At 39.8% G+C, this 26,160-nt stretch overlaps 1 protein-coding gene across 3 annotated transcripts in view; it reads right to left on the bottom strand.

Moving 5' to 3' along the window:
• Positions 1-1,457: 1,457 nt before the first annotated feature.
• Positions 1,458-26,160, bottom strand: part of LOC118223907 (neuronal membrane glycoprotein M6-b) — a 48,970-nt gene continuing 24,267 nt past the window's right edge. Inside the window, exons 1-7 of one of the 3 annotated variants that reach the window (XM_035410971.1) lie at positions 20,306-20,475; positions 10,048-10,234; positions 8,651-8,807; positions 8,152-8,320; positions 7,155-7,228; positions 6,801-6,866; positions 1,458-4,244 (exon numbers count right to left, since the gene is read on the bottom strand). In XM_035410971.1, coding sequence (XP_035266862.1) covers positions 4,095-4,244; positions 6,801-6,866; positions 7,155-7,228; positions 8,152-8,320; positions 8,651-8,807; positions 10,048-10,234; positions 20,306-20,354 — 852 coding nt within the window. In that variant the 5' untranslated portion in view covers positions 20,355-20,475 and the 3' untranslated portion in view covers positions 1,458-4,094. Of the gene's footprint in view, positions 4,245-4,593; positions 5,658-6,800; positions 6,867-7,154; positions 7,229-8,151; positions 8,321-8,650; positions 8,808-10,047; positions 10,235-20,305; positions 20,476-26,160 lie in introns of those variants that run through there. The other 2 variants (XM_035410973.1, XM_035410972.1) reach the window with 2 other exon arrangements.

Below are 26,160 nucleotides of genomic sequence, written 5' to 3'. Positions count from 1 at the left end.
GGCGTCCCTACTGCACCCCACAACTACTGTGCCAGAAACTATATCACATCTCTTATCGCATGTGCCTAAATTCCTAAAATTAAACCTGCCCTGTCAATGCACCTGCTCCTAAAACTATACGTGCCCCATATAAATTTGCCTGTTCCTAAAACTATACCTGTCCCATGTATGTGCCTGTTTCTAAAACTATACCTGAACAATGTATGTGGCTTTTCCTAAAACTTTACCTGCCCCATGTAAATGTACCTGTTTTTAAAACTATACCTGCTGTATATATTTGCAGGCCTGCAGGGACGGCGCACAATAGGTTTTGTGCTGCCCAAAGGATACATGGATTCAGTCAGATGGGACAGTAGTGTTGAGGGCACCTGTGGCTTGCTCTCTGATTGTCCCTAAGATGGTCCAGGCTGTTATGTCCTGTCATTCACATTTCCACAGTTGGCTGGGTTGAGTGTAAATTTGTGCTTAAAAGCCTCATTCCAAAGATTCAGACTGCTGGCCCAATGTTGTCCTCTGCTAAGTTGCCAACACCCATATGTGATAACTCCATCCATGACCATGACCATTTCCCTATCACCGAATTGGCTCAGTGATTAGAAGGACCAAAAGCGCGGGTGTGAGGATTCAAGAAGGCATGACAGAAGTTCCGCTAAAGTCTGGAACTGGGTGTAGAAAAGCAAGAAATACTGGCACTAGCTCACTTTGCATGAGCATAGCTGTACAAATGTGGCTAATGCTGCTCTATGCCTTCCTATTTGTCTATACCATACTGCCATATAATATGCTGTATAATACGAAGACAATGGGGTTGTGGCATATTGACCCAAGATTTTAAATATTAAATCACCCATATGTACATTTCTGCATTTAAAGATCAGATACCTGAATAGATAGTTTGCAGCATACTGTACTGTGTGGTTTTCATGTTTTTCAGTAGTCCTGTTCTCCCTGAGAACCTAGTCAGAAAAAAATAACCAAGAGGAGAATATATGGTATGAGATGAATAACCAGAGAAAATGTAGGATGTTTTCCTTTTAAAACTTCCTGCTATAGTAAGAACTTGTGTTCATGTTTGTCTGAAAGCATTAATTCCTTATCACATTTTTCTAATATGATTAAATGGATATGTGTGATTGGATTGTAGTCTGCTACAACTTTGTCATCAATTTGTTCACAGAAATGTGCATGGCCCTGTGTTATTTTAAACCCATACACACATGCAGAAAAAAAGAGTCACGCTTTAAGTAGAATTCAGTTATTTATTTTGATTTTCAAAAAAACACAGTTATTAGGCTGGTTGCTGGAGTGTCCAAGGGTGTCCAAATGTCTTTTAAGTTGCGATGTACGTTTGAGTTTTTTTTAACCAAATGGTATATGGAAGCCAATAATGTAACATGACTGCTCTCAGTCTACGCTGGCATTTCACTCATCTGCTGGAAGGCCACACTGTTTTGAGGTTTTTTTTTTTTCTCTCTTTACACAAGTGTCTTCCCAATTTTTCACTGGACAGAAACATATTTAGCAATAAACAGTGCCAGCTTATCAGGAAATGAATTCAAAATATTTTCCTAAACAAAAAAGTGACCATTTAAAGCCATTATGCAATTGTCTAAAGAAAATAAAGCATGTTTTGCTTAGATGATATTAAATATTCAAAGAAAAACCGATACAGTCACAGATTTGCTGTCACTGATGTGACACTGTAGTTGTGGGTTAGGCATTGGTAATCCATAGCTGTCAACATATAATTCAGTGCACTAATGATTTTTGTTTCTTTACACATGTTTATTATTTAAGCAAATAACCCACCAGGAAGCCCTTGGCACTCATAGAAAATATTGATTTACTATTAGGTTACAAAATTGGTACTATACAGGATTTTTATAACTTTAGACATAAAAAATTGACTAATAACTATGACTACTATGCTATCAACATAACATGGATTTTTTTTCTGTTAGAAAAAAGGAAATGGGCAAACACTGCCTACCATATTTTTGTCAGTACAAATGACTACACATCACCTGTATTACCGCAGAAAGTTCTCTCTCATCCATGCAATAATGAATATACATCAAGATACCATGTACATTTCTTCTACCGGACAGAAAACAGATAGTATATCAGTAATTCTTGTCAGTATTTTAAACTTTGCACATGGAAACAATGGCGAAATATATTTTCAGAGATTTGAAAATAACATTTTTTTTAAAGTTTTTTTTTGTGGTTAAACAAAAAACAATAAAAAACAACACAACATAAGACAAAAAGAGAAAAATATTCCTGACTCGTAACATCTTTACATTGTACACATCTTGTATTTTTTTTCATAGTTACCCTTCCTGTCTGGGGTCACGTGACAAACCTCAATCTGGTTGTAGGGGCACTGACATTCAATCTACTCTCACTGTTTCAGAAACATGGAACCTGTATAATCATATAGTCGTCAATGGTAACAAAGCACAGTGCATTAAATCGAAATCGAAGAATGCATCTTAATCGTTCCCTTCATAACTAGATAAAAATGTAGAGTAGGCTATGCAATGTAATATATTGTAATGACTGGGGAGAGACACGTAACAGCTGCTTACAATAGAACCATCTACAAATGAGTATGTTTTGAACAGACTGGAGTAAATTGTACATTTTACATTAGCAGGCATTTTTCACAAGTGTCCCACCATTAAGCATAAACAAAAGAAGCTTTTACATCAAATCCCCTTGTTTTTTTTTCCCTCTGTCTTTTTCACACTTTATTTTCAAATATTGTGCTGTTATAATATTAAAACTAAAACAATAACTAAAATATTAATATTCAGATTGGCTATATTCTGAAAGAAAATGATCAAAGCTGAAATCCTTTGCCAAGCCTTCCCTTTTACGGTTTTTATTCTTAGACATTTTTGCCAGAGTAACATAGATTGGTATCTGAACTCAAATTGGAGTACAGCCTGTGATACTGCATTATATTCAAAATTAGTGGATTTCATAGACACTTCTTTAAATCACTGCAGATGCACATTTTTGTAATATGCATTTGTCATTTTGATGAATGGGACAAGTTATATTCTGCACTATTGACCTCATATTTTTTACTACATGACACCTAAATGAATGGTATATAATGTTTTTTTTTTTTTTAAGGAATGAAAAATGTAATACCTGAGGTAGCATTTATTTTAGGGCATTAGTCTGCATCACTGATTATTTATTTATTATTTTATTCAATTGAATTAAAATGTATCACTTTTACCAGTCCCAGAAAAGGAAAACTACCTTTCAAACCACCTTGTTCAAAAAAAAAAAAGAAAAAAAAAAAAAGAAGAAGAAGCTTGTTGCTGGAGCTAATCACAGGCAACACATGAAAAACTACAATTCCCACAAAGCAGCACATGCATATTTTATTTTCTAAAGGAATGCTGCACCTTAATGTGTCACCACTGTTCTTTGTTAATAGCCAAGACCAAACATTGAAAAAAAGAATAATAATAATAAAATTGTGCAAATAGAAACCCATTGCACTAATTTTTTACAAAGACATATTTTGTTCTTTATCTGTGGTTTTGTAAGGCTCATTATGCTGCGCTGTAAAGTATAGTGAAGAACAGGGATTATTTCATGTTTTTTGATGTTATTGTAAAACACATGGCAGATGACTGTAAAACATATCTGATAGTGCTTGCTCTTTTTCTGCTTTAAAATAGTGCAATGTTTCAAGCATTACCAGCAATTACTGGTTAGGAGAAAAGGGCTACAGAACAAAAAAAATAACATGAAAAGAACATATTCAAAATTTCAGTGACATATTTTGAATATTAAAAAAGTGTACATGTATACACACACACACACACACACACATGCACAGAAACACACACCAAAGGTTCCTGTCAACTCCCTGGAGAGTTAGTGCAGAAAGCGACAGTGACAAATGATTAGTCTGTTGTTAAGGGCCATGTTAGTGCTGTGCTGCGCAAGGGCAGTTGCCAGGTTATAGTAGCCGTGAGTTCTCTTGGTCCGGCGCTTAGACGTGGCCGAGGAGGGCGGAAGGCTGGGCGGGTGAGGGGTGGGTGGGGGGAGGAGGGGGGGTTTAATCCTTATGAGTAGGAATTGAGACATTCCTTGGAGCGGGACTGGATGTCTTGCAGCTCCTGCTCCTCCCTGGTTTTGATGTCTTGGTACGCATGCATGTGACTCGCGTCCTTTAGGTAGGCCCAATTGGCTGAGAGAATCATGAGGAAGTGGATCTGGAAGAGAAGGGTGAGGTGGATGGCCAGTGAGCAGGTCAGGATGCAAAGCAAGCTAAACAAGTAGAGCTACATCACACACAAAGTTATGCTGTTACATTATTTATTATTATTATTATTATTATTATTATTATTATTATTATTATTATTATTATTATTGTGAGATAAGGGAACTACAGGGAGGTGAACTAGTGGGATATGATGGGATGGGTGTACTTTGAGATTTTAGTTTTTTTACACCAATGGCTGTTAGTATAATTACAAAGGAATGCGAACACCACTGCAAGCTTTGAATGAATGTCAACGTGGCATTTTTTCATGAATAAAATTTACGTCCTATATCACACACTTTTCCACTGAAACCTTTATTTAAACACATTTGATAAGGAAAAGGCCATGGGTGATTTGTTTGTACATAAAGCATGTTTATTTTGAATAGAAAGAGAAAATAATAACTACAGTGTTCAAAATCTTAAGAAAAACTTAATCCTTGTGAAATGTGAAGTACAATTAACCATCAAGAAAATACAAAAAAAAATAAAAATAAAAATACAGGCATGCAGGCTCAGTATTAAACAATAGTGGCAAGTAAAGCATTTTTTATGGAAACTTTTGTATGAATAAAAAAGATGTTCCCTACCGTCAATTTAAACTATAAAGGCACATCTCATTTTAAAAAATTACATTCTAAGAAAGTAATAATTTTTTAAAAATATATGTGGAGTCATAATCTGAAACTACAGACACCAAGCAAAAATACAATTCCGGTTGTAGACAAATCCTTCATAAATGCTTGTTGCCTCCCTGTACAATTATTATCTAGTGCTATTACTTAACTTTTGTCTAAGTCATCATACTGATGACAAGTGGTGCCCAGTGGCATAAGGTATGGGACCTGGCTCGACACACATTGGAATGCTGAGAGCTCTCTATAGCATGGAAAATGCATCTGTCTGTCTTGTCTGCCTTGCAAATGTGAAATGACACAACCCGTGGGTATTAAAAGACCGTTGAAACGTGTGCTCAGTTGAAGCAGAACTGTTTGCGCTACATGACGGGACATTTTTCTCAGCTCTGTTCGTTCACTTTAAGAAAGCAGAAGTCGCACATGGCCGGATGTACAAACTCAAAACTAACCCAGGTGCCATACCTTCAAATGGGCCTGTCCCTGGATTCAAAACAAACTGCTATTTACACATTATAAAGTTGAGGAGAAGAGAATGGAATATTTTTCCTTTTTTTTTCTATTTTGCATTTTTTTAGTCCATGTTGTCAGTGACTGCTCTCTCTCTACTCAGCTCCATAGACTGCTGTGTGCGCTCTTAACGTGAATTAAAACTTAGTGCAGCAGTCTTCCCGACTCTTAAACTTCAAAACAGCATAGTTATAAGTGGTAGCCATCATGTAGATCAGCTGGTGGAAGAGAACAGAACACAGGGGGGTGAGACAACACTTCGCCTACCAGAAAGCCTCCACAGCCTTCATGCCCTGGTAACTGCTGCTATGGCAGCAGATCTGTAAAGTCTACGGTATCATATCATGTTTTATATTCCTCCATGGAAGTGTTCTTGATTAGACGGCAACATGTGTTACTGTTGCACCCTGTTGCACACAAAAATGTTGTACCTTTTGTCCATTTGTTTTGGTTATAAAATACATCTGCCAACCCCAGGTTTTTTGTCTGTGTTTCAGCTTTTGGAATTTGAATGCAAATCCAAATTATAAAAATAAAATAAATGCACGATTATTCAGTACTGGTACTAGAAGCAACCTTTTGTATTTCATCCCTGATTATTATTAAACTCCATTATTATTGCATTTTCTATGCAATTCTGCCATTGAAACATAAATAGCTGAAATCAGAACTGCACTGTTCTGTTCTTTCTGAAATTCATATCGCAGCCTAAGCTATGAGATGCAAACTGTCAGGCAAATGAAATGATCTGATGATGATATGCAGTCATAGCTTCTGTGGCCTCTGTCTCCATTCATTTCTGTGCTCCCCAAGGGAGAGCTGACCAATAGACCATTAAAGCAATCATATCCTCATTACAATTCAGCACCCCTCCATACTGCCTTCTGCTTTGCAGAAATACTGGTGCCCTGAGGCCTAAGGATTTCCTGCATACAGAACTGGAAATCTGAGAAAAAAACATCTCTATTGTCTTCCACAGAGTTCAACAAAGCCACTGAAATGAAATGAATTCCAGAGCACCAAGGGGTTCACTGCACAAGAGAGATGGGCACTATTTCATGCATGTATTTGAAATATATATGTGTTTATATATTTCACATCTATAACAGGGTTGGTTGCCCCTTGTTTTCCATGGTTTATGCCTCGATGCATCATATGCATCCATTATTTTCACTGTAGTTTATAAATGTATTTATTTACATTACAGGCATTTTTATCCAGAGCGACGTATTTGGGGGACATTTTGTATTTGGTGACACGATACATTTTGCCCATCCCTGTCTGTATTCTACATCAGCAGATGCCATGACATGGGTCATACCGAAAGAGCAGATTACAGTGGATAAGAACTGTACACTTACCAGTGCAATAACTGTGGCACCTGCCCCAGCACATGCTACAATATACAGGTGGTACGACAGGTAGAACTGCAAAAAAGATGAACGTCAAATTAGTCAGTATAACGCACATTTGATATGTGTTACTTAGCATTGTAACACCACATTATTTTTGGTTTCTGGTATTATAAGGTTGATGCAATTAACCAGACTCATACAGTATTATCTTCCACGGTATCTATCCAGTCCACACTGGATAAGAGGTACTCTATCAATGTAAATAGCACTCTTTTGGGTATGTTTCATTCTTTCAAATGCATGTTGTGCATCTACCAGGTGTATATAAGTATATGAGGAAGGGACAACCTGCTGTCTTACCTCACTAGTGTTGCAGATATCACCCAGTGTGGATCCACAGGCCTTCCCTGGTGTGGCATTCCAAGGAATAATACCTATAATATATGTCAGAAATGCCTAAAGGTTAGGCCTCAAATGGAAAAAAAAAAATTGAGTCCTTTCAGTAGTCCTTAAACCCTGCCATTACCGGATTTTAGATAGCTCAGCTTTAAATAACAGAAATAAATCATCCTTAATGACAGTGGAAAAAGTCAGCTACCGCAAAGTGGATCTTAGGAAGGTGACCCTTGCTCCCCCCAGAATTATCTTTGGAAGTCATAATGAGGGACTTAATTATATAAAAAGCTTGTATAGCACTCAGCATACTCCAAGTCATTATATCTTATTGGAATAATAAATTTGCTATATGCAATGGAGAGGGAGGAAGGGAACGTTGTGAAATTGGAAGGCCATCCTTAGCCCACTTGAGTACACTACTGTACTGTACTGTACATAAAGAAGAAGACTCTGAAGAACAAGCCAGAAACTGTCGTGATTAGTTGGTATAATGTATAGAGCTGCAGCCTGTTATAGGCGGAAGTTCAAACTCACAGTGAGTATTTTTTTTTGTGCTTTTTTTTAAGTAACACATTTTCACAAGTGTTGTTTTTCTTTCCCTTTCCCACTGCCTTGTGAATCAGTGAATGCCCAAAGCACTGTCAGGTGTAAGAAACAACACAAGTAAAATTTTAATGCATTCCAAAAAGTGCATTGCTGTTACCTGTAGATTGAAACTATCTTAACAGACAGGTTATTTTGTACTGTAACTCAATGACCCCCTACAATATCAGGTGAAATTCCTTCTACAAGATTGAAAATAATTCTTTATACGGAAAATATCTCAGTGTTAAATAAACTCTAACAGTACAATAGAGAAAGTACAGAGTTGAGTTTACACCAAACCATTTTCTGTGTATGTGTGCAGCAGTAGGTGAAACCCATAAAGGTTTGGAATACTGATGTTGTACAATGCACTCACCGTACTGACGGACATCAACACAGATAGAGTCCACAGAGGTCATGTTGGCCACTGGTGACCTCATGGCGGCGCAGGTGGACCACATGTTGTAGAACAGGAAGACAGGCACGGCGGAGAAGCCAAACACACCCAGCCAGGCCACGCCCAGGATGTAGGTCAGGAACACAAACTGCACAGAGACATTTCATCATGATTACAACTGCCTGATGATGATGATCGTCATCATAACTTTTCACATTAACCCTTTGAGGAGTAGGTTTTGTTTCTTCAAAATTCTTAGTCAGTGTTCTAGAACTCCATTGCTTTTTATTACCAGTAGTGATTGTTACATCAGCATTAGAATGTTTAGTTAAGAACATTGTAATCATATATTTGTGATCTTACAACTTAAATGAGTAAGTATGAAGTGTGTGTGTGTGTGTGTGTGTGTGTCCATGTGTTTGCATGTGCATGTGCGTCTGTGTGCAGTTGTGTGTCTGTGAGTATCTGTATAATGTACCATTCCACTGATGCATCGCCCACAGATGGTGGTCTTGAACTCGCTGTGAAGCTCCTTGACTGCACTGGTGGTGTAGAAGCCTTCTGCCAGCAGGATAATGCCATACAGGAAAAAGAAGGAGGCGATTCCGTAGATAATGTACTGCATCAGCTGTATTCTGCATGAAGACAAATCACACACACACTCTTAGGCCAAGATCAGGCCATATTCTTTTCTTTTTTGTTTGTTTCTCATGTTCCACTCATTTCTGTATAAATGTGTGTAATAAAGACAAACATCTGCTTAAATCTGCTCAGCTCAGCATTTCGAGCCTTTGAGCCAACTGATGATTCATAAGAATTCCCCTTCCCTCCTATTTTAAGAGAACTTAATTAAATACACTACTTGCACTGCATTGCTCACAAACATGGCCTACAAACTGGCTATTTGTGAACAAATTGGTGTAAATGGCATTATACAAAATTCAGGATCAACTGACTGATGTGAAAAAACTGAGGATGGAATCACAAATGAGAAAAATATTCATGAAAATGTCATTGGTTACATCTAGACATCTGATGGTACAGTAATTTTGAGTTTCTCTCATTTTATCTTAATCCAGCAATCACATTTCGCCTTACAAGGTATCTTTGTAATGTATTTATAAATGGATTATCATTAACATTTGTATGGAGTGTGGGCTGCAGACAGACAAAGCCAAAGGTGGTACAGATGTCTTCCCTTGCAAAAAATCACATGTTCACAAACTACATGTGAACATCCAACATGCGATGAGTACACGTGAAGAATCCCACCTATAAGATGAGAGCAATAACCTATGCTAAAATAAATAAATTCACATGTGAATTTTTTCATAAGTACTGACTTAATGTAAAGTCATATTTTCTGATACCTTGGAAATATTATTAATAGTGGCAGATTAATTTCTATTTCATCAGTATATCAATGAAACAAGTCTTGACCAGCAACTCAACAGTTCAGAGTATGTCATATATACACCAATTACCAAGTAAAATAGTTCTGTCCATTGTATTTAATTTCTACAGAGACCTGGATGTGAAAGAAAGACTGAATGAATATGAAATATATGGAAAGGGATTGAAAATAGAACAGTTACTTGTACTATATACCATAAAGCAAATGACAGAATATTACAGCTTAAAACCAATGTCAAACAACATTCCCATGATTGCTGGAAATGATTTTGAATCAATTATTTTGAATTTGTTTTCCAGCATGCATTATGTAATGATGGGTGTAATGACATTTGTCATGAACTGCAATACCTTTCCATGACTGGTTATGACAAAAGCTAATGAGAACATCATACAGGCTTGATGATATGTTATTCAAATAAAGACCAATTAGGATGGACACACATGAAACCAGTGACTTACACATCGGTTAATACAGCATGGTCAGCGGCGGTCTGGGAGAAGTGGGTTTCCAGGATGGTGACTGTGCCGGTCAGTGCCACATGACCACACCCACAGAAGAGGGCTACACCGGAGAAGCAGAGAATGGTAGCCACCAGCGAGGCATAGGGGACCCCGCCCAAACACTTGATGCAGCATTCAAAGCAACCTGCACAAACAGAAGGGAGGGGAGTGGGGGCAGGGCAGGGAGGGGAGGCGAGACAGTAGTTCTTAAAAGCAGCAGATGACCGTCTGTACTGCAATGCCATGGATTTCTTAGCCTAAAGTATTACACCACAATCCTCTTCATGGCACAAGGGGTGGGGCCAGAGAGTTGGGGCTAGTCCTTCCTTCCCCAAGCAAACTTTTACTCTACTGAACCCTTTGGAATGTTTTTTTTTTTTTTTACATTAACACATACGCATGCAGATTTAACAGTACATTAATTTGAATAGAATGATTCAAATGAGGATCATAATTTATCAATTTACTAAAGGTCATATATATATTTACCAGATGACAAATTGTTTATTAAGCTCTTTTATAAACAGCATGCTGAGACCACAAAAATCTTGGAAAACAGGCAGTGTTGCTTGCCTTACGTAAAAGTTTCCATGGAAACCCTCACCAATCATTTCTCACACTTTATAATTGCTTTCAAGTGATATTTCTCTTAGGAGACTAAGTGGGTTTTATACAGAACAGAAGCTTTTCTGAGTAATTCTTCCAAAAATGTCCAAAGTGTCATCATTCAAATTTTATGTTGTAGTCCCACAGGCCCGAAAGGCTTTTCATAAGTTACTGCAATTATATGTAGCGAATATTTTTTAATAACAATAAATATGGTTCACAGTAATGCATTTTCCAAAGAAATGCATTACAGCATTACTTATATATTGTGAGGTGTTGTATATCTTATATGTTCTTGATAATATATTTCATTTTAATATATAACAGTATAAGGAATATGTTTTTTATTCCATTTTCATAAGGGTGGCTGGTGCCAATAGATCCATAATGCCATGGGTTTCGAATGAACACGCAGCTAAAGTAGGTAAGTACTCAACTAAGTTTGTATTTTTTAACTGCACAAAACCGCACTGTGATATATTCAGCAGATTTCATACGCTGAAATCACATGTCGGTTCTTAAATGGAAATGGGCAATTTTGCTCAAAAGTGAGCTCAAGGAGTATCACAGCTGTTTTATAGAAAATGGGAGAATCTTCAAATAAATAAATAAATTCCAAATTGCACTTGAAACACAACTGAGAAAATTATTACAGTGAGTGAACCCCCCTTAAAGACAAAAAATATAATAATATTTACTATAATGCTTATTGTAATGTTTTATTGTTTACATACAAACCCTAGAGGATGACATTCAGATAATTTCAGAAAGCTGAATTCTGATCGTTTGGGAAGGAGCAGTGTTTTGAACATTACCCTTTTTTCTGATGTTATGGGTTAATTATCATTTTTGCTTTGTCATTATATGTCATTGGAGCATTGTCATTGCCAAAGCATTCACAATAAAGGCATCTGTGTCCACACACTGCATTAGCAGCTCCCAAATCTATGTGACCTTCTTCTGAAGTTATGTGAATCAGTCAACATTGCTAGGACCCAAGCACACTCTTCCTCCTGTTCAGGTATCCACGTTAATGCCTGCAAAATCTCATCCCTTAGCTAGCAAGTCATCAACTGCATATAACTGCACTAATGAAAAGCACACGTGTTGAATGAGGTACTGCCAAGGAATTTAGGAAATCGATGCCAATTGATTGCGACAGAATTAAATGATGCACAGGGGCCAATTCATCTTCACTACTGTCAATCTGCAGTTAAATGGCTCATTTTTATGAATACAGGCCATCTTATGCTTTGCATTAAGTCCTTGTAAAAGGAGCCTCGTTCAGCAATAATAACTGCAATTGCTGAATGCAGCAATTTTACAAGCTACCCAACATGTTATTTCAGGAGTGGGACAAAGTAAAGAGTTCTGCAGCGTGAATCTCCAACCATTTGTTAGGACCTCCTGTCTCAGTCTCCACTTTGTGGCTGGCAGTTTCAGATTTCTCCAGATGGGACTTTGAGCAAAAATTGAGTAGCAGTGATTCTTTCCACTGAAAAGTTTTTCCAACAAATGTAATGAAGCCTGCCAGACACTGCAGATCCTCACCACACACTGCTCATGAGTGAGGAGGGAATTGGAGCATAGATAGAGCCTGATCCAGGGCATCATTGTAGTGTTTCACTCTTCATTTTGAGCTTTGTCACAGAAGCAGTTTAAATGCAGAACTTTGCAACTCTCTCTCTCTCTCTCTCTCTCTTTCTCTCTCACACACACACACACACACATATGAACCATGCAAGTGGTTAATCATTCTATTCTTTATATGTAAATATGCAAATGTTTAGGTACACTTAATCACAAGTATATCACTAGTTCTGCGATATTCAGAAAGTTTAACCATTTTCTTATTGAAACATGGAGGGTATACAACAAACAGAAATTGTCTCAAGGCTGGTGAACAGCAGTTGCCATGGCAGCATATTACCCACAACTGAGCAAGTATGCCTGAGGCTGGCTGTGTTACTCGTCCCACATTTCACACACGCACACACACACATCTAAGAGGGCAATGCAGTTTGACAGGAGCACAGTCATGGTGAAGATTCAAAATGTCCTCTCCCAGTGCTTGATGATATCAGTGTAGTACAGAGATCCAAGCATATCTCAAACTTCATTTGATAAGCAAATGATTTGATGAGGGAAATGTGTAAGCACACAAACTGAAGGATAAGGCTTCAGTCAATGTGATTGCAGTGTGCTTAGTCTAGTGAAAAAAATCACATGTGAACTGGACATTTTCATATGTGATTTTAGGCTTTTTATTCATGTGAAAACAAAACATGTAACTTGAAATCATGTGAACTTCCAATTTTAATGTGACAGATTTTTAGAAATGTGAACTACAATTTTCACATGTGAAAATGTGACTCTACACTTAATGATGAATTCCAGCAGTTTAAGTTTCACTCACACAAGTTTTTGTGGTCGCTAGAATTAGACAAATATTTCACAATATCACGCTCTCATTTCGTAACTATGAATCATTTTTAATTTTCTCCATTCTCCATTCTCCATTTCATGTCTGTAACTCCTTTGTCTACTGTCAAGCATAAAATTGTGTTTTATGTCAGGTCCCCCTGGCGAAAGAGATTTTGATCTCAATGGGGTTTTCCGAGTTAAATAAAGGTTAAATGAAAAATAAAAAATAAAAATAAAGTATGTAGTCTATGTGTGTCAATACAGAAACTGAAAGCTCTTGACCAAGACACAGCACCATTGAGATGACATTGAAAGGGGAGCAACAGCCTGTAGATGAGTGGGTGGCTTCTAACTACCCGGCTCAACTTAAAATACTTCTTGAAAAAACTGCGGCTTTTTCTCATCATTATGTCGCTTCTAATTAAACTTTCACTCAACTTGTTGATTTTAAAAAGGTCCCACAGAGATATAGAGAAAGATAAGTATGGAGTTTTTTAATAGATGAAAGTGCTATTTGTTTCTATTTAATGCTCACGCTTTGCACCACTAATAATAGCAAGGAAAATTGTATATTGTTTAATAAGAAGCTTGAAATAGCACAATTGCTACTTTCATGTTCATACCCGGTTTGTTAACTGGTCAGTGTGCCACTCTGGGGTTCTGAGGACACCTTCAGGCTGCTCATTAAATGTGCCACGGACTGACTGTCCCACTTCTGACAGATCAGCATGAAGGTTAAACTGCAATGTCAACATCTGCCCGGGTCATGTGACAATGAGGAAAGAACGCTCACACAACCATTTGTACAGCAGCTTTTAAGCTCCTCCACATACACACTCACACACACACACACACACACACACAGATCAATGTTCCCGCCCACTGATTATCTGCTCCGCAGAGTAATGGCCTGCCTTTATCTGGTTTCGCATTTTGATCACTGGCCCATTCATCCTGTTAAATCTGGGTTAAACTCCGCTGCTCTGTAGGCATCTGGAACCCCGCCTCCCTCCCCAGCATTTTGTTGTTGTCACACCTCCGTTGGGCTGCACAGACGGTGCTATATTAAACAGCTCCACTCCAGACCCGCTTCCAGAGCAAATACTGCAAATACTGTACTGCACCTCACGTAAAGCCTTCGATGGAATAACTCTATAAATCTGCACGGCGCGTGTTTTCTCAGCTGGAGAGGCCTGACTGGGGCCCCTGCGTCGGAAGCTTCTCTATTCCACCGAACGCCACAACACCGACCTCTGGTGTTATGACTAGCCCGCTCGTGTGCTTTATCCTTTCAGCACTCTGTCTGCCGAGGGGCTAAGCCAGCGGCTGTCCACACTCATCCTCAGTAAAGCAGCAGATGGACCTACCCAGCAGGCACCTTGATGCTGTAACAGAAGATTTTGATATCTTCTAATACAACTACTATGAGTTGTTACCACTGTGCTGGAATTCATCTACTCAGCAGATTCCACATAGTATTGACGTGGGTGTGTGTATATGTATGTGCCTGTAATATAATCTCAGTGATCAGACATTAGACTTGTCTCTCCCAGGTAAAATTTTTGTTTTAACAATCTGTCTATTGACCTCCAGATATCACACTTGGGGATATGAACGAAGGACAATTACTCTTTAAGGACAGACAGCAATTGTCTCAGTCCTGTCTATCTAACACATGGTAAAGATTCCAGAGCAAACCCTAATGGATGAAGACAATACTCACTCAAATCACCTTGAGAAATTAGGTTTTTTAAAACAATAAATTAATAAGAGTAGGGCCACAGTGAATGTGGTTGATGTTAAGCAGTATACACATCAAATATCTGCCACAGTTTGCCCATGAAACCTCTTGGCTCATTCCAGAGAAAATGGAAGATATGCAGGGTATTGCCGCCAATGTATCAAACTACACTCTGTTCCTGGGCAGGCATCAGTCAACCTTTTGCCAAATACAATAATCTTTCCGGAGGCACCCTGCAACAAAGCAAAATGCGAGAACTGGATAGAATAAAAGTAAATGAAGTAAAATAAAGCAGAAGACATTCTTCTGAGATTCCATCACGAGGAATGAGCAATGGAAAGTGGCTCTGCCAGGGAAAGAAGGGCTCTACACCAGGGGAGTAAAATGCACAGATTGAGCGTCAGTGGGAAGTGGATAAGATCCAAGGACTGGGCATGAGCTGGAAGGAAGGCCCGCTGTGCCAACCTGTCACTCGGTAAAGCTGTCAGGCAAAATCATTTCCAACTGACAATGTAGGTATAATGCGGTGAGTGGATTTAACTGTGAAGTGAAGGAAAGGGGCAGCTCTTAGATTTAACTCGCTATTACTTGGATTTATTGTCTATGAGCATGCTTCCTTTGTATGTATATTAAAAAGAATATATCTATTAGCTATGATCATTTATAGGGGCAGTCTTGCAAATTTAATGCATTTCATATGCACACACATTCACGCACCTGCACACAGACATGAAATCTCTCTCTCTCTCTCTCTCTCTCTCACACATACACACACGCACACACGCACGTGCACAGACACACACACATCTCTTACACACACAAAAAGGTAGGGGTCCTTGTGTCTAAACTGCTCCAAATGAAAATCACATTGGCTACTCTTTGTCTGATGACTTTCACATGTTCCCATCCATGGCAGAAAAAACACTGACAAGATAGGCTTTCCTAAAGAGAGAGAGAGAGAGGTAGAGAGCGAGAGAGAGAGAGAGAGAGAGAGAGAGAGAGAGAGATAGAGCAAGAGAGAGAGAGGCAGAGAGAGGGAGAGAGAGCAAGAGAGACAGAGAGAGCAAGAGAGAGAGAGAGAGATGCTGGGAAACAGATTCACAGTTTGCTGCCAAAGCCAGACTCCCTCAGCAATAAAAAAAAAAGTTATAAAAACTGAAAATATGGACGTACAGAAGCGCATAAATAAGAAAAAGAAAGTATGGCGCTCCATCAACAGCACACACAAAGAAGCAGTGTTCAGCCTGTTTATCAGGCTGGAGGTCTCCATGGCGAGGGCCATTCAGTGCAATGTGGGGCCAAGGGCCGCCATTTCCGCCGCCTTGTTCTGGGGGCCTGACCACAGGGCGGCCCGACCGCAGAGCTCCATCCTGTCTCCCAGCATGCACTGCACCATCACAATGAGCCACGGCGCAGATGGACAGAAGCCTTCACACTTTGGGAGCGCGCTGCTGGTTTATTTATTAATCACGTCTTCCTTCCCAGCACAGGGGATATGGCACGGCTCAAAGGAATAGCAGTCGTCTACGATAAACATCCTGCGCCCCACACTGTTAAAGCCGATGACCAGAGAAAATTATGAAAATAATCCAGGGGTTTTTATTTTTTATTTTACTGTCTTGCTACTTGAAAATTTCTACTGCATATACAAAGGAGGATCATCACAGTTGATCAACAGTACGTTAGCAACTACATTTGTTAACACTGACATTTACAACAACTGAAAAATACTGTGCTGCATTTGTCAAGGAATTACCAGCTTATCTTTCAGCTCCACATGCTTCACACGGCGTTACGAGCTCAGTACTCCTCTAGAGGTGAAGGCTCTGACAAACTGCACCCGACAGGTGCGATGGTCCCCGTCCCCCCCTTCACCCCCCCAGCGCTTCCACCGGCGTGGAACTAAAGCCTCGTGTCGCGCTGTCTCACCCTCGGCCAGTCACCTGTACCACCCCCCGCTTCGCTCGTAAGGCCCCGTTCATGAGAGATCAATGCCAATAAGAGCCCGCGACAGCCTCGCATTGTGAGGCCTGCCTGCTTCTGAGCCGCTGAGTTCTAATCCTTAAGAGCTACTCAGCAGAGAAGATAGCGATAAACAGGCACTTATGCTACAAGTTTCCTTTCTTCATTCCACTGAGTGGGATGTATGGATTTAGGGCAGTGTTTGTAAATATATATATATATATATATATATATATATATATAATATATATATATATATATATATATATATATACATACATATATGTTTCTTCTTGTCCCTTTCTTTGTTCATGAAATAATTCCATACACAAATGTCACCAATTCTGTGCCCCTGACTTTGAAGCTATGTTAGCAAGAAAGGCTTGAGATTAAGGTTACCCAGATCATTTCACTCTTACATAAGCTCACTTGCTACTGGTTTGCTTGTTATTTCACAAAGGAAATCATGTGACAGTGCAGCTCAAAGAGGGACCTCATGCATTACATTTTTTGGTTAAAGATCAAAGTACACAGCCAAACAAAAACAACAAACACAGTCACAACATGGAAGACAAAAAGGCGACTATGGTCCAAATTTATGACACTGACATAGAAAAATAGGTTGAAATAACTCATCTTTTTTCTTGCAATATTAGTGATCCATTTCCATAAAGACAGAGGCACGGAGTTCACTGCTATTTGGACCGATAATGTATGTTTAATTTCACTTCTGTATCACACCATTATCCCTCAGGAGTAAATCGCATGTAGACAGAAAGCTTTTGTATAATTACTGAGACAAAAATCCAATTCCATCTTTGCAATATCCTCCCTCTGATGGATTAAAAGTGAAAATTGAGTTCTGTGTGTTTTATCAGAGAATTTGTTATCACCGTTACAGATTTCCCACTCAGACTTCAGTTGTAGGTTTTTAAAAATCTTAATTAATTTGGAAGTGTGGATCACTGGACTGCATCTGAAAGCACCAGTTGAGACATGGCTGATGATTTGGGTACTTTACCCGAATTGCTCCAGAAAAAAATTAATTTGTATTCTAGTACTGCTATTATGACTACCACTGGTATACTGCAACTACTAAGGCAGTGGTACTACAACTGCCACTGCTACAAATACACTATCTGCCACTGCTAGTACTGTTAGCAGCAAGAATAACAATGACTACTACTAAAAAAACTAATAATCATAATAATAATAATAATAATTATTATTATTATTATTATGAAGAAGAAGAAGAAGAAGAAGAAGAGGAGGAAGAAGCCCATAGCCATAAGCACAGCATAACAATGTCATCAAAATAATAATATCATCAGCTATATCCTCTTCTTTGTGATAATCTTATGGACAACATCAGTATTCCCTGTTAATATATCAAATGGAGCAGACTTGCAGGGAAACTGTAGTGGAACCAGGTGTGAGAGAATGCGTCAGCCAAAACGGAGATGCAAAGACTATGTAGCAGTGCAGATGAATGTAAAATATGCATTTCCTCTCTAAGACAACAAAATGTCTGCCTCTTACATAATCTTCCCAGTTAATATGCATTGGGATGCTGCCATATCCATTCTGCCCCCTCCCCAAACACCCTGCTGGTTTTTCAAAGAGGTCACATGACCACAAACTCCCACTCATCCTCTCCATGAAGATCTTTAACACTTCCCCCATCACACCCCACAAAACACCTCCAAGAAAGCAGCCTCCTATGGTTTCACATCTAAGAATAGCACTCTCAATTCATCTGAAACCAATGTTCTGCCTTTATTAAGAGATGGTTTCCGTTTGTCTGTTGTTTTTTCAATTCTGCTAGGGCACAGAGCTGAACCATTATTTGACAAAGACCTTCTCATTTCCCTCCTCCTGACTTCTCTACATGGGGGGAGGATTAATATTTGGGAGTCAAACGGATGGCTCGCTCCGTGTTGGATTCTGTGCAAAGTGGGGGCTGATGGGATATAGACTCTCTTGGGGGGGGGGGGGGGGTTGCACTAATGATCTTGGTGACATAAGTGAAGGAGAAGAAACAGAGTTTCCCTCAACACCAAATACTGTACACTCAAGCGCCACTCTTCACCATGTATACTATGGATGCTTCCAATAATCATCCATAGTATAAAGCTGTTCACGTGAAAATCCAGGTAGATACTCAATGCTGTATAAAGAAGAAATTGAATGGTTCACATGGTGGATTATGATTATGAGTCATGATAACAGATTATCTATCATATATGATGCTGAGAGAAAATTAATTACCAGAGCTTGGCTCCATCTTTTGAAACAGCTATATGGCCATACTTCCTCTTTCCTGTTTTTTAAATGCAACATGACGAGCTACAAAATCACAACTCGTCCTGCACTCAGTCATGGACCAACTTCCTGACTATCTTTCCCTTCATTTATTTACTCCTTAAAAACAGCAACATGTATTCCATACATCAAAATAAAAACCTGTACATAAAACAAGAAAAATGTGAACTGTATTAATTTATGTCTGGAAAAAGGCACCATGATTTTTTGGACCTAGCAGTATGAGAGTGTGTGTGAGTGTGTGTGTGCGCTTTGCCTATGTTTTGTGCTCGTGTGTGTGTGCATGTTTCCTCGTGTGTGTGTGTGTGTGTGTGTATGCACCTTGCATGTGTTTTGTACACATTTGTGTGCATATGTGTGTGTGTGTGTGTGTAAAAATGTGTGTCAGGCTGCAATCGGATGACAGCCCTGTCACGGCAGAGTGATTAATCGTGGCTGCCGTGTATCTGTACGATGATGCGCTTGTCTTTGTGCTGAGCTCCTCTCCCTCCCCCCCAATGAGGCTCTTTTTTATGTGCATCGTAACAACAAACCGACCGGTCAGCCATGGCTTTCAACCTGGGTCTATGAATGTCCCACACGGGAGAAATAAATACACTCCGGCTAATGACGGCACATAAATATCCTGCACAATTACAGCCCCGACATCAATGGTAACAATGCAACATTAATCTTCTCGCATATAAGCTGCACAGATCGAGACGCACTGTACAGCCACTGTCATGAACAGTCACCACGGAGAATTAACGGAATGCAATGACTTGGGGTGCAAAAGTACACTCATTTTAAATGCAATATTTCCATCAGATGCAAAGGCAATTTCCTTTCAGGCAAATACTTTTTTTTTTTTTCACGTCAATGAGGATTTTAATCACAGTCACTGTACCTTAAGACTGAACAAATTGACATTTACCATGCCCCATAAAACACAGCAAAGCCCCCCTCTGATTCTACTCATCAGAAAATTAAACAATAACATCATATTAATTTTCTGTGCGTTATCCTTTCAGAGATTGTTTGAATGAATTCCGCCATACAGAACGGATGAGGCTGCCCTGCTTTGTATTGCATGAACGAAAGCAGTCGCAAGTAGGTTAAACCTCTTTGTAAACACCTCTATGGAAAACCCTAAGCTGACCCTTTGTCCGGACTTACTGGTACCTTTTGTGTCTTGGTTCTGGTCTTGGTTCTCTTCTGGTGTAGTTTCCATGGCTGGCTTGACCCAATCCACCAAAAATGCTTCCTTTTTACAGATACTTTTACTCTATGCTCTATTTCTCTCTCGCTCTCTCTCTCTCTCTCTCTCTCTAACTCTCTCTCTCTCTCTCTCTCTCTCTCACGTACTCACTCACATGCTCTCTTTCTCTCTTGCTCCCTCACCCCCCCCCCCTCCCCCTGATTGAGTGGCGTGCCGCTCCTCGGAATATCGCAATCCCTTTCCAAGATGCAAAGGTCTTGTCCGATCGGCTTTTCCCCAGCTTAGTGGTCAACAGACAATTCTGCCAGCTAACGCTCTGGCCATACGTCACTCCTAATCTCACTTTAGGGGGAATTTTTTTTTTGTTCTCCACTTTCTTTATGTAGTGTCAGACAGGATATTGTGGGAATGAAATGAACTCCCCCCCTCTCCCCTCCACAGCACACACACACATAGATGAACATGCATACTTACACACCCTTTTACCCCCTCCCTTCCCTGTCATCTAAGACTTCTTTGGCGAGAAGTCTCCAAATGAATAACAATTAAGAGGTGCCACATTGGAATGGAGTTATTACATCACAGGGGGGAGGGGGAAGCTATGTATGGAGGAGAAATACCCCCCCCTCCCCCCTTTACTGGGGCAGTGTGCAGATAAAAGCCCCAGTTTGCTCTCTGCTCAGAGGGAGAATGCATGTCATCGCACAATCCCCACCCTCTCTTTCCCATCGGACCACAGTGGAGGGGGGGCTGGGAGGTGGGGGGACGCTCCCCAGTCTGATTCGCACCATATGCCCCCTGCTCCTGCAGCATACATTAACAGCATCTGATCGAACCCCCCTCCTCCATCTGCTGACCCCCTTCAGAGAGAGAAAAAAAGGAAAGGGGGAAATTGCCCTTTAGAGGAATCACAGAGCGAGCAAGTGTGTGTGTGTGTGTGAGAGAGAGAGAGAAATAGAGAGAGACAGAGGGAGACTGAGACAGAGTGACAGGGACAGAGAGAGAGAAACAGAAACAAAGACAAATCTGAGGTCTACTTGTTTGACTGGATCAAAACACAGGCATCATGCAACATGCTAATGACAAAGGTGGGGGAAGCTTCTCAGAGATCTAAAACCACAGGGAGGAAAATGAAGGGGGCATGTTTTGTGTGTGTGTGTGTGAGAGAGAGAGAGAGAGAGAGGAGGGGGGTGTCCTAAAGGGTCTATAGACAACATACACAAAAGTAACCTTCTAATCAGCAAGAAAAAACATGTGTTTAATTTTGTACTATTTTGTACTGATAGAATGCGAAGAGGAATAAAACCAGCATGGCCACCTCAAATTTCCATAGTCAACAACTCATTCAAAACAAAGTAATCATCATCTGTATGAAATCCCCTTAGAAAGAGAGCCATCAGTCTGATTCACATTATGTCACTTTGAACACCATTAAGATAAACAAACCCCGTTGTACTCTGCCACAGATATCTAATATATGTCTAAAGACATCTCTCACATGTAATTCCCTAAATCTTTCTCAGTTAAATAAACTCTCAGCTCAAATGTGAGAGGTATGAACATGTCACACAGTACAGAGAGTGAAAGGAATATAAAATAATAACAGCAGCAGTCAAAATCAAGCCGAATGCCTATATCATAAAATATTTCTGTTTTATCAAGCATACATTTTAGGCATCATTACAAAGATATTGCTTCAATGCAAAGCAATTGTGGAAAAACTGGTGAAAAAACCTGCTCCTACTATCCCGGTACGGTGTTGCTACAATGCCTGTACACTGTTTTTACACCGAAAGTGTAAAAACATTGAATGCATACATACCCATACATGTGCTATACTAACCGGTGGTACTAAAACAATGTTATTTCAACCAAATTATGGAGCTGTATGGGAAAAAAACACTTGTCCACTGGTCTGCTATTATGCAGTAGTATACATTGGAAAACAAGGAGTCTAACTGAAGGCTAAAATTGCACTGGGGCCATTTGAGGTAGAATTAATGCCGTGAAATGTGAGTGCAGCGATATAAAGCGTTTATACGGTAGTGTACTCTTACAAAATTCCAGCCACGGTGCACCCACGTGGAATTTTGAATGGAAATGCATGGCAAAGACATGGTGAATTTTACACAACACTGCACAACACAAAAATTCTAAAAAGTTGTGATTTTGCAATGGCACAGTACACTACATCACACAGTCGCATCGCTGCTGTGTTGCGCTGGGTGGGTGTGAGCCACGTGGTAAGTGGATGAAGGAAGTTTCCCAGTGAGTCTTTCCGTCCAACTTCCTTCAAACTAATGGCTGCCAGTGTCATTAAAAAGACCAAAGTTGTTGCACAAATGAAAACCATGTCCTAATTACGCTGGGCTCCCCAGAAACCAGGAAACTGAGCAGTCCAATAAAGCGGCTTCTTTAGAAGATGAAAGGACCAAACAATTGCAAACACATGTCCAATGGCTGAGTTCCCACCACACAGGAGGCAAAACTAGGATCTTCTCTTGTTTACACGAGATGGTCATCAATGCTGAAGTTGCAGCAGTTTCCATTACACCAGTAATCCTTATACGGGCCAATAGTATATATTTATGTATGGAAAAAGCACATCCTGTATGTGATGTTTTGCCCATTAATTTCCATGCGTTTCCCCACAGCATACCACCATGTCTCTCCCATCGGATTGAGACCCGTACAGTATATACAAGGGGGATCTCGACAGGATGTAGCTTATAAACTGCTGCATTTCTACTCTCTGTCTCTAGATATGGTGACTGCCAGAGGAGAGTTTAATTTTGAGTGCTGTACAATAGCCTTCCAGTGGTCTAGTCCTCAGGGAGTGGCATTTAAAACTCTACGGGTGAGTTTATCTGGCCCCCTTGCCTACTTCCTTACTGTTATTAATGCTTTACAGAAGGTCTATTCAAAATTAGGTTTCTGAGGTAGTAAACTAGCAGGGGCAGTGAAGGGATCCCATGCTATGCGCAGTAGTTTGATTCAGTGCAGTTGTCTCATTGAGTAAGGTGTACACATTGCTTCTTTTAACTGTAAAATGTGTCTACATTGTTAAAAGGTTATATGGGCAAACGTTTATCAAATACTGGTTCAGCCACACCACCCTGTACTTTTTCATGTGAAAACTATTGAAAATAAGGCATAATCTCGAGTCCTGTAAAACTAGCTTGAATGATGCATTTTGCCTCTCAATGTATTTTTAAAAAATTTAATAGAAAAATTCAGCATCGCCTTACATTCTCTGTTGAAGAATAGAAAAATAGCATATGAAGCATGTTTCCCTTTGTACAGCATTATACATATCTTCCTAAAGTCTCCATCTTGTTCATATAGTCATAAACAATGCATTTGTTGTGGTTAATCTTCTCAGATCTTGGATCAAATACATTATGACACTGTTACCATGCCAAATGAAAACTATTTAGTCATTCTACTTGGGTGTGAAAGGAGTGAACAAGAGCAGTTTTTAGTAATGCTGACAGAACATAAATGATAAGGGTTGACCTAGTAATCATCCCCAATGGCGCAAAGTGAAAGTTGTAAGTTCTGCCTGTAGAGTCCTTTGTGCAGGATATCATCTTCTGAATGTTTCTATTGAATCATAATTAGAATTACATATTTTTCAACAAATTACAGACAAACTTTTCCCCTAAAAAAGTGCTTCTTTAAAAACATTTTAAAAAAGTAAAAAAAACTTGTCCATACAGCATTTCTCACCTCAGTAGACTAGTAGACTAAACTTCGTCCAACTCGTTAGTAGTTGGCAGTCCAAGAAGAGAGTTTCTGGCGTGGCCAAGGGGGTATTGTTTGCCCTGTTATTAACATGCAAGGTGCTGGGACTCAGGGTTGGGTTCATGAGAACTTCTCCTCTTGTATGGGGGGACAGAGGAGAGTGGGTCTTCACGGGTGAGCGAGCACTAAGGGGTCTATTCAGGACCCACTCTCAGGGCATAATGACCAGCCCTCAATGCAGGTCTCTGCGTTCTTCAGGGCTTCATCACCATATGAGGCACGCCCCCCCCCCCTCCCAAAATAAGGGGGGAGAGAGAGCCTTGTCTCCTTTTAGGAAACACTGTTAGCAGGACCTACACCTGGTTGTGAAGTTACACATTCCTGTAAGATGTTTAACTTAAGTCATTGGGTGCAGTATCTACAGCCAATTTAGGCCATGGAAAAATGATAATCAGTGACAATTTATCATCTAAATGTCTGACATCCCTGCTGTAGTATTTTGAGCTCTGAATTCTCTTGCCTTTACTCCATTTATTCCATTTACCCCTTTAAATATGTATAGCATCTCCAGCACTTGAGGTTCGGGGCAGGTAATGCTGGCTTGGACAGCTTTGCTGCTGTCTTTGCAACCAATGTATTGCTCATCAACAAACTTACAAAAGCAATCATAAGTTCAGGGTCACAGAATGAAACCTTTTTTGTTGTCACACAGTTTTTTTTGTATTATTCTGCAGTCAGCCAGTTGGCAAGTAATTGCCCCATTAGAATGTGTACTGAAGTGCATCAACCAATGACTACAAAGTCAGGAGCTAGAGGGAATATAGAGGCCAGGGCCGATCGGTCAAATAAACAGCTGTTTGCTCAGAGGACGGACCAGAGCACATGAGTGGAGCAGAGTAGACTTTTTTTTATTTTTGCACAGAGCGCAAAGTGGCTCAGTATCATGTCCAAGTATTATTGGTCTTCAGTCTTACTCTACACCACACTGGCATTTCAGCTCCAAAAGCACAATGCTTTGCGGGCCCAGAATGCACAGTGCTAAACACACACTTAGCTATCTTGCTCTAAGACTGAGGTAGGAAAATATGTTTTTACAGTAAATGACTAAAAGTACAAATACATTATAAGTGGAGGATGGAGAAGGAGGTGAATGAGAGCGTGGAGACATTGCTGCCACTAGCAAACATAAAACGTTTAATGCACAGAGGAGCACTTGCACCAGCTCTGTTTTGTTCATACTGTGGCACTTCCACACAGACCAGAGCTACTGGGGCCAGATCTCCTGCTTGAATCTGCAGAGTTTCCCTCGACTGCCATAAGGTATATCTTCCAAGGCCAAATGCGAGGCACTTCACAGCTTCCTCCTCTGAACCTCTCAGCATACATGTGTGGAGATGCCATCTGTTGCAGATTTGTTCATGTATTGCAGGAAAATCCACACAGGAATAAGAACTTGCTGGTTTTGGGGTTAGCTTCATGGATTCTGAAGCTAATCTCCTTTGGAACGATAACTGAGGCTTGTATACGGATCCAGATCCGCAACAAAAGACCAATTACATGGTTCACACTGTTCAGAATCAGGCCAAGAATTTGTTGCCAAAGATGACTTGGGCAAGTGATGGGAGAGTGAGGTTCCATGAACCCCAAAATGGGTGAGGCTGCAATGACCTGTAAATTATTTTTATTTGGTTGAGCCAATCAACTGTTTTTTCTTTCCACAGCAAAACACAATAGTTTGTTTAAATCAGAGGGTCACTGGTAGCATATGATAGCTCTGCCTTTTTAAATGAAACCTCATTCACTTTCATTGCTAACCAGGACTATTGAAATAAAATGTTCAATGAGATGCAATTGAAAATGCTACAAAAACGTTATTGGAGATTTAAGAAATTCTTAATTACTGGAGCCAAATCTAATACAAAAATGATTACTGTTGTTCACCTTGAATGACTCTTAATGCCTTACCCTGCTGTTCCGTGTCAGTAAACTGAACATGGGAGGTTACTACAGATTTCTGGAGAAAGCAGTTGGCTTGCAGGAAGAGAAAGGGCAAGGCAGACTCCCTGCACTTCCT

The sequence above is a fragment of the Anguilla anguilla genome, chromosome 3 (assembly GCF_013347855.1).
Source record: "Anguilla anguilla isolate fAngAng1 chromosome 3, fAngAng1.pri, whole genome shotgun sequence".
In the NCBI taxonomy this organism is placed as follows: domain Eukaryota; kingdom Metazoa; phylum Chordata; class Actinopteri; order Anguilliformes; family Anguillidae; genus Anguilla; species Anguilla anguilla.
Note: the sequence above shows the minus strand (reverse complement) of the source record. Positions and strands in the feature narration are given on the sequence as shown.